The sequence below is a fragment of the Lytechinus pictus genome, chromosome 1 (assembly GCF_037042905.1).
Source record: "Lytechinus pictus isolate F3 Inbred chromosome 1, Lp3.0, whole genome shotgun sequence".
Lineage (NCBI taxonomy): Eukaryota > Metazoa > Echinodermata > Echinoidea > Temnopleuroida > Toxopneustidae > Lytechinus > Lytechinus pictus.
The window spans coordinates 7,601,084-7,609,687 of NC_087245.1; the positions used below are offsets into that span (position 1 = coordinate 7,601,084).

At 38.3% G+C, this 8,604-nt stretch overlaps 1 protein-coding gene across 1 annotated transcript; it reads right to left on the reverse strand.

The window, feature by feature from the left end:
- Window positions 1–310: 310 nt before the first annotated feature.
- On the reverse strand, window positions 311–5,661 carry LOC135153131 (uncharacterized). Its single transcript, XM_064094959.1, has 4 exons — window positions 5,570–5,661; window positions 4,335–4,714; window positions 3,970–4,098; window positions 311–3,611 (listed from the first exon to the last, which is right to left on the reverse strand). Exons 2-4 carry the CDS (start codon window positions 4,705–4,707, stop codon window positions 1,210–1,212), a joined length of 2,904 nt encoding a protein of 967 aa, XP_063951029.1. The 5' UTR covers window positions 4,708–4,714; window positions 5,570–5,661; the 3' UTR covers window positions 311–1,209.
- Between the last annotated feature and the right edge of the window lie 2,943 nt (window positions 5,662–8,604).

Here is an 8,604-nt window from a genome sequence, read left to right on the forward strand (position 1 = left end):
ACTGATAAAGAGAGCCGTAGCAGACGACGGAGATGCGTACATGATCTGCGTCCGCAAATAACGTGCACGCATGTATGTACTAACATGAAAAACAGCATATGGGACGATCTTACAAAAAATTGCACATGCGGGGCTATTGGAGAGTCACAGCAGATGACGGCTAGCAGACGCCGATGGGCGCGCGCATTTAGCGAGCACATCGTGATCGTTTTAACTATCGATAGTACGTACAGTGTATTAAAAAGGTACCGCGATGTCTATGGCTTTTTCGGACCATGTTGGTGCTATGAATTTCCTTTTTTTTACAGTTTAAATGAATTTTACGTAAGTTTTAAGTGGTTTCACATGATAAATTAGATATTAAGGAATATTTTGATATCATTCTCTCGACAACAAACACATTTTGAAATTCTTGTTGTCCTGCCTACCAATACTTAGTGTATGTGAACAAAAAAATAAAACTCATTGAATCTCCTTGAAACCAGTACCATTGGAAAGAGCATAAAAAATACATGTAAAATAATGCCAAGATCATCACCCAAGGTCAAGGATTAGTGAAATAATGGTACTTTAATGATTACCAAAATGCTCGTTTTTGGTCTCCCTTAACTACACGCATCAATGGAGGGTTGTGTGACCGTTAGTGACCAATCTGATGTGAAAATGGTGTTCAATTTGAAAGAATGCAACTTTTTTGTTTTTTTACATATCCTAATGGAACGAAAAACCTTTGGAAGAATGAAGGATAGAAAATAACATCCAAATATAAAATAGCAAATTTTGATTAATCAATAATTAATTAATCAACCACCAAATCATGCATATATTAATGGCAACGGCAGCCATTTTATTTTCTGACATATCGATGGAAAATCATATAAAATCAATAACAAGTCGTTACAGGCTGAAACTTTGCATAAATCATCCATTATATAAGTTCTACAATATGACAATTTGTTGTAAATTTTATTTCCTTTTAGAGCTCTATTTCCATTAGTTTGAGAATATTCAAGTCAAAAAAAGACTTTAAAAAACTAAAAGAAAATAATGAAAGTCGTCAATACATGGCTCAAAGAAGGAAACAGATCTAAAGAAAGGGAAATTGAAATGTTCATGTCTCAGACTATTAAATAAATGGATCTACTTACAATTCTCATTTATCTGTTGAATACATTGCCCTTTAGTCTTTAAATGTTTCAAGGGATTTTATTATGACAAGGTGAGATCTTCACAGAGGAAGTCCGCAGCTAGGGCAAACTTTGGCATATCATAGTCTTCAGCATCGTCTTCGTATGTCTCCCCTTCTCCCCAATACGCTACTTGGTAAGTATCTCCTCTCTTCAGGTCCTCAATCTTTCCGTAGTACAAAGTCCTTTGCTGCGTGTCATTGTCATACCAAATATGGCATATCTCATGTCCAATCACCCTACCGGTCAATATTTCAGACATTGAATTCACAACCTCTTCTCCAAACTCCTTAAACTCAGTATGAAGGTTGGCCAAGCTACAATCTTTGATTTTCCTTTCCAACTTCTTACGATTCACTTGGTTCCTTTTTTGCAGTTTATCATTCATTCGTTTTGCAATTTCTGTCTTGATCTCATGTGTTCTCCTTCTTCTATTTGTGTTCCGTTTCCTGGCTAGGGTTGTTGCAAGCCCAATAACCTTTCTCTTTTTTTCTCCTTGCAGGTTATCCAGATAGTCAACCACATTATTTTTGACCGCCTTGATCCGTGCAGACAGAAAACACAATGTGGCATTCGGGGCATGCTCCTTTGCGGCACTGAACATGCCCATTACACTCTCCGCATCTATATTATGACAGCGTGCAGATTCAGTTTCTTTTCTAAGTGTTTCAGTTACATTGAGAGTGAAATAACGGGCATACTGGCGTTGGAGAACTTCAACAGTTTTCAAAAGGCACGCTTTCATCATTGAGTTGAAGAGCTCGGGATCTACTGGTGGCCTTTGCAATGACTTTAACATGGCATCTTCAGCAAGCAAATTTCCAAAGAAATCAGTCTTGGTGGTGAGTGTAGCTGAAGGATCCTGTGAAAACTCTTTCAACTGGGCCAGCACCTCCTTCACTACTTCGATCCCATCTATGTGGTTCACGTCTGACTCGCTGGACTGGTAAAACTTCTGCATCCACGGGCCTGACAGGAGCTTGCCGAGAAGGCCAAGAACGTGAAGTTCCACTTTAGCCACTGGAGTTGAATAGTCATGGAGCAGAGCCTTGAGAAGACCACCACATGTTACCGGTGTTTCAGTAAGGAGTTTCATGAAGAAATCTTCATGATGGTGGAGCTGCTCACTGATGTGGAACATAACGTGTAGCCTATTTCCCCTGTAACGTGGGAGCAGACCCTTTGGAAGACCGGCGCTCTCTAGTGCACTGACGAAACCTTTGGGATCACCGCGGCTATCCTTGTACCTGAATTTGTTAAAACTCAGAATTAACTGGTGGGCGATGCAGTCTGTTCCAAACAACTTCTTCCCAAGATTGCTGGGTTCGTTAGCCTTGAGAGCAGACCGAGTAGAGCTGGCTATGGTGTCCAAGGGATGAAGATGGCAATTCAATTCGTTGAGATGTTTGCCCCAGTCAAGTTCAATTTGTCGAATTGTGGCATGGTTGACAGCAGCACGATCTGTTAAAGTATTTGATACGTGATTTATTATTTTTTGGCGTGTTAGAGTGAAGTCTGTGCTGTAAAATTGACAGTAAACATTACTAAGATGATCTACAGTGTTATTGATGTGCATTGCATAATCTGCTGCCATGCCACCAGGTAACTGGTCAACAGCGAGGATGTAACATTTCTCCTGGCTTGTGATGTGAATGCTGTTGATGTGTACACCTTCCTGAGTTGTGGCATCGAAGGCAATAGTGAGATCCTCCTGGTCGACCAGCACTTCGGAACTAAGGAGATCAGAGACAATGCCGAGCTCTCGTGCCATCAGTTCCACAGTGTTTCTATGAGGAACATCGGGGATGTCAATACCAAATCTCTTCCCAGTCTTCTTAATCAAGGTGGGGATGCTTGATGTGGGAACATTGTTTACAACATGGTCATAAACGCTCATTCGCATCTCATCACTGTACGTCTTGCCTTCCTTTTGAAACTGAACCGCTGATCCAACTTCCAATGATTCTTCGGTTATAAGAATATCATTCTCTAATTTCTGAACATTATGTCTCAACTCCTGTAATTTCTTCTTCAAGTCATTGCATTCAGACACACTTTGCATTCTTGTTTCTACAATCGCAGACTTTGTCTTTAGGCAAGCCCGCTTGTGTCTCCTTTGGGCATTTTTTGATCTCTTTTTGTATTTATTCATTTCCTCTTGTACTTCTAGAGCGACTTGAGCTTTTGCCTCCTTTATTTGCCGGTTCTTTCGGGCAATAGTTTGGTTGAGTCGCTTGATTTTGTTTATCTGTTGATAATTGACAAGACTTCTTAGGGTCGATACTTTCAACTTATATCTCTCCTTCATTTCGGATTTTGATTGTGTAACAAATTGTAATCGCTCTTTCAGTTTACGTTTTCTGGGTGTTGCAGGCTGCTTGCGCTTCGAAGAGCGAATGGATGATGGAGAATGTAAAGGTCCAGCTGTTGAATTTAACAAGAAATAAATACAAGTGTCTTTACAGTCCCAGTATAAAAGTATATGACATGTTTTAACAAAATTAGAAATGTGAAATATAGAATACAGCATTTGTAGTATTCATTTTGGTAAATGCTATTTTGAAAGTGTATTTATATACTACAATATTGTGCAAAAATAAAAGTACTAGTAGGTGAATTGATGTCGGTTATCAATTAAAGATAAGTGTTTTTGATCATTTTTTATTTTATGTCATTTGTGCATTTTCAATTAAAGTGAAGATGAAAATTACAATTTTAAAATCATATTATCATAGCATGGGAAAGAATAATATAATGTGTGTAGTATGTTCATTCTACTTACAATCTGCAGAACCTGAATGTCCAGGTAGGCTCACATCATCGTCTTTCACTGGTGTCTGAGCTTCCTCTGTCACATTGTGTGGCTGTTCAGATGATGAGACCATAGGCTCATCATGATGAACTTGTGATTCTGGAAAGATTAATGATTGTATTAAATGTTAAAGGGAAGGAACTAATCTAATTTTTTTTTCCAAATTACTGGTGGGCATTATCATAAATACAGATATGAGGTTTAGAGGTGAATCATCTATTTAATAACTTGTTCATTTTCAAAATATAAATATTTTGTTTGTTTCTTTCATTTTATTTTGTCTTTTGAATTTATGTCTTCTCAACTTTCTCTACTGAAATAATTATTTTATTTACCGGTACTCTCTGATGGTTCTGGTAAGTCAGGTAGTGGTGCACACACTTCAGGCATTTGAAGTACAAATGGTTCACAGCAAGTAGCTTTAAATCTGTTCATGACACTCTCTGATGTACTGTCCGAGTACTTTTTCATCTTTTTCATAAGTGCATTCATTTCAGCTTGGATGTTCTTGCATGAATAATGCTCAGTTATGATCCTCATGGCTTTGGCTCGACTCTTATCATTCTCAAGATAGATGCGATGCACATGCCCCTTCTTCAAGTCTTCCGAGTTGCCTGGTAAATCAGCAAAATTGTTGTTCAGGTACTCACGCCTCTTGCCTGGCTGTTTTGAGAGTGCCCCCAATCGTTCCTTACCAGGTGGAGGCATGATTGACCTAAAATAAAAAAATAAAAAATAATGGAATTGACTGAATATCAGTTCACAAGTAAAAAAAAAAATAAACCTCTTTCAGTGGCATATGCAGGAATCTTTAAGGGGGGGGGTTCAAGCTGAATGAAAATGTTGACAACAAAAAAAAATTAAAAAAAGGACTTCACAACCAATTTTAGGTCATCGTTTTCTACCCCAAAAAAAATTGACAAGCAAAATATTTTTTTTTTGGGGGGGGGTATAAATTTTTTTTTTAAGCCCCCCCCCCCCTGGATATGAAATCAAGTACATGTACACTCCTGTTGCAACAGCCCCCGCCCCCCCAAAAAAAAAAAAAAAATTAAGTACTTTTAAAACTTGTCTTAGAGTTAGACTTAACTCAGAGTTAAAATTAATCTCAATTTTGTCATTTTTGAATTTGATAAGCAGATAATCTAAGAAAAATATAGCCTACCAAGAGAGATTTAAAATTTAGGGATATAAAAAAATTGATAGATATATTTCTAAATATAGATCTAGAATATATCAAATTTAGCTTAAAATAAATTTAGCTCGAGAAATTCGGTGAAGAAAAGAAAGTTCAACCGTGTGAACAAGCAGCAGGATTCATGTTCTCATCAGCGGGCGGCAGCCACTTCAACGCCAGCGCGGGCCCAGGAAAATCGGCCGGGTATCGCTTACACACACACACACCCCCGCTGCACGCGTCTCGGTCAATCTTGAAATTTAGACTCGGAACACGGTGCAAGTTTCGGAGCGAAAAAATATTGTTTCGGTAAAAAAATCACTTAGATATTTCACACACAGTTCAATCGATAAATATGCTAACGAGACATATAAATTTCTAAAGGGTACTCACGTTATTTCATCAAAATGCCTGGCCTCGAAATTGTCCTCAAACTTCAGACAGTTGTATCTCTGGTTCTGTTCGGCTGACGAAAAAATTTCCACATGTGTTGCGATCGGAATTTCCCCACGATAATATCGATATCCAATTGATGATGTAAGAGCCAAAAATAACAGTGCTACGGCAATTTGAACGCACCCCTGTCATGCATACAATGGATATCGAGCGAAGCGTACGGCGATACCAAAGCAGTGCGCCGCTGAGGCTTGGATTGTCACGTACCTACCAGTGAGGCTGAGTTACCCGTGCTAATAAACTGGGACTCCACTCACGCGCATTTGGGCCGCCCTAGCTTAGAACTAAGCAATATTATCTAGAAATTGTTACATTGTAGTCATTAAATATGTTCTATTAAATAAATTGATAATGTTTAATCGGTACTCACCGGTTCTTTTGTTGCATTTTCAGACCATTTCTCACAATTCTTCGTAAATATTTGCGGCAAATTTTGTCGCCATAGACAGCTTAGCATCCATCTTTATTGATAAATGGAGCGCCCTTTATGATAGTTGTTAATGCCGCGGAGAAATCGTTAGGCATTTTGGCCTGTGTTCAAGGCGTTCTTTCTGTTTTATTTTTTATATTGAAGATTGTGCATTTGTTGAATAGCGCCGTCTACGTCAGGTATGAGATCGAGTGTATAAATACACTCTTCCAAAATAATTATGATTCCGACCTGGCGCTGTTTAACTTCAATCTCTTTCACCTAAATTAGCGATGAATGCTAGCATTATAAAATATATATTATTAACGTCTGACGAAAAGAATAACCAACCGATCAGCTGACGAGAACGCGAATCACGTGATCTTCATATCAGCTTCGATCGCGAGTCAGAAGAGAAGAGCAGCTGCCCAGAAAATCAGGAAAAAGCCGTGAAAATGTAAGTTCCCCTTCATTTCTTTCATTTTTTGTTGTTGCTAACGATGCATTTACACTATAAAATTATAATTTAAATAAGAGAAAGGAATATAGCTTGTACTTGTGATATAATATATAAATATCCTGTTCTCAGAGATTTCTAACCAAAAATACTACTGATGTCGCCTATGAGGTCCATACATGTAATATGTAATGTTGGACCTCATTGGTACTAGGAGTGGTACCAATGAGGTCCAAACATTACATGTATGGACCTCAGTCATAGGCGACATAAGTGATAAAACCGGTTAGACATTGCCGTTTCTATTTGCACACAAGGACTTTGGCAAATGTACGCCTTAATACAAATTGGATGGTAAAAATTCTGGTATAAATTAGTTCTTAACATCTTAAATAATCTATTACAATGGTTAAAAGTTAATGGATTGAGGTTAAAACCGTTAAACTTACATTTTCAGTCTTTTTTCTTGAATTCTTGGTGAGCGTTCCAAACGCTGTGGGGACTGATCAACTCCGATGTGATTCACGTACTGGTCAGCTGATCTGATCGGTCAGGTGATCGGTTGGTTATCTTTTTGTCAGACGTTCATAATTTATATTACAATATATCAATTTTCAGTATCTTGATTTCAAGCATCAGTATTTGCAGGGAAAAGTCATTATCGATTGGAATCAGTGGCAGATCGGGGGGGGGGGGGGGGGGATGGTTCAGCATTTCTGGCCCGTTCCACCTTTTGAGATTCATAGTCAATATTTTGGATGTAAAAAAAAATATGTCGTTCGTACAAAGTTATGTCCCCCCCCCCCACCTCCTTATGAGAATCACAGCAATATTTGTAATGGGGATATTTTGTTCATATTCTTTGCTCTTTTTTGTCCTTTTCTTTTTTACTACTCAAATTTGTTTTACTTTGAACAACATGACTTTCTATATTTAATGACAAACTTTTTTAGGGGGGGTGGGGGCTTGCCAAATATAACGCGCGACAAGATGACCTTCTTTTTTTAGTGACAACTTTTTTTTTATTTGTCAAATTTTACGAGAGACAAAATGACCTTCGATCATTATTAGTTAAACCTTTTTTTTGGGGGGGGGGGTAGGGGGCTCGCCAAATAGTGACACACTTTTTTTGTAAAATTTTACGCTAGAAAAAATGATCTTCAATCATTATCAGTTACCTTTCATTTGTTTTTTTTTTAGGGGGGGGGGCTTGTCAAATTTTACGTGGGACAAATGACCTTCATTTTTTAGTGATTTTTTTTTATACTAGACAAATTTTAAGAGGAACAAAATGGCCTTCAATCATTTTTAGTTAAAACCTTTTTTTTTGGGGGGGGGCTTGCCAAATATTTCACAAACAAAATGAACTTCAATTTTAGTGACCATCTTTTTATTACTTTTAAAATTTCACGCAGGACAAAATGACCTTCACTTTTTTTTAATGTTATGTTATATCGAGATTTTATACCTGACTGCTAAACAAGCACGAATGCCTGTGAGCAAGCAACCAGGGGACCGACGGCTTAAGGTCCTCTCCGAGGGACCTGGTAATGAGGATAAATGCCTTACCAAAGGGCACTAGCGCACCACTTGGGAATCGAACCCGGGTCACCGGAATCCGAAACCCCCGCTCTACCGACTGAGCTATCGCGCCTCCGATATGTTAACATTGGGGGGGGGGGGGCTTGCCAAATATAACAAAATGACAGTCTTTTATTTTTAGTAACCATCTTTTTTGTTTTACTTGTCAAATCTTACGCGAGACAAAATGACAATTTTTCTGTGATAACCTTTTTTTGGGGGGTTGTCAAATTTTACTTGAGAAAATGCACCCCCCTACTTTGGAAAATCGAAGATTAAGATCATGAGTATAGCCTACATCTCAGAGGCGTAAACAGATGGGGGCATGGCTGGCCATCCCCCGAGTGGATTTCACCTGAAAAAAAACATGATAAGAGCAAAGGAAGGAAGAAAGAAAGAAAGAAAGAAAAAATGAAAGAAAGAAGGAACGAAAGGAAATGTAAAATGGAAGGAAAGTCATGTGAGAACAAATAATCCCGGGGGGGGGGGGGCTACTCAGATAATAAAAAAATCTGCCATCTGTAA

Bases quoted from the DNA above. Each gene is read 5' to 3' on its own strand.
- LOC135153131 (XM_064094959.1), bottom strand. From the start codon at position 4,707: ATGCCTCCACCTGGTAAGGAACGATTGGGGGCACTCTCAAAACAGCCA. The intron at 4,099-4,334 runs GTAAATAAAATA...TAATCTTTCCAG, and splicing joins AGAACCATCAGAGAGTACCG to AATCACAAGTTCATCATGAT. The intron at 3,612-3,969 runs GTAAGTAGAATG...TAAATTCAACAG, and splicing joins ACATTCAGGTTCTGCAGATT to CTGGACCTTTACATTCTCCA.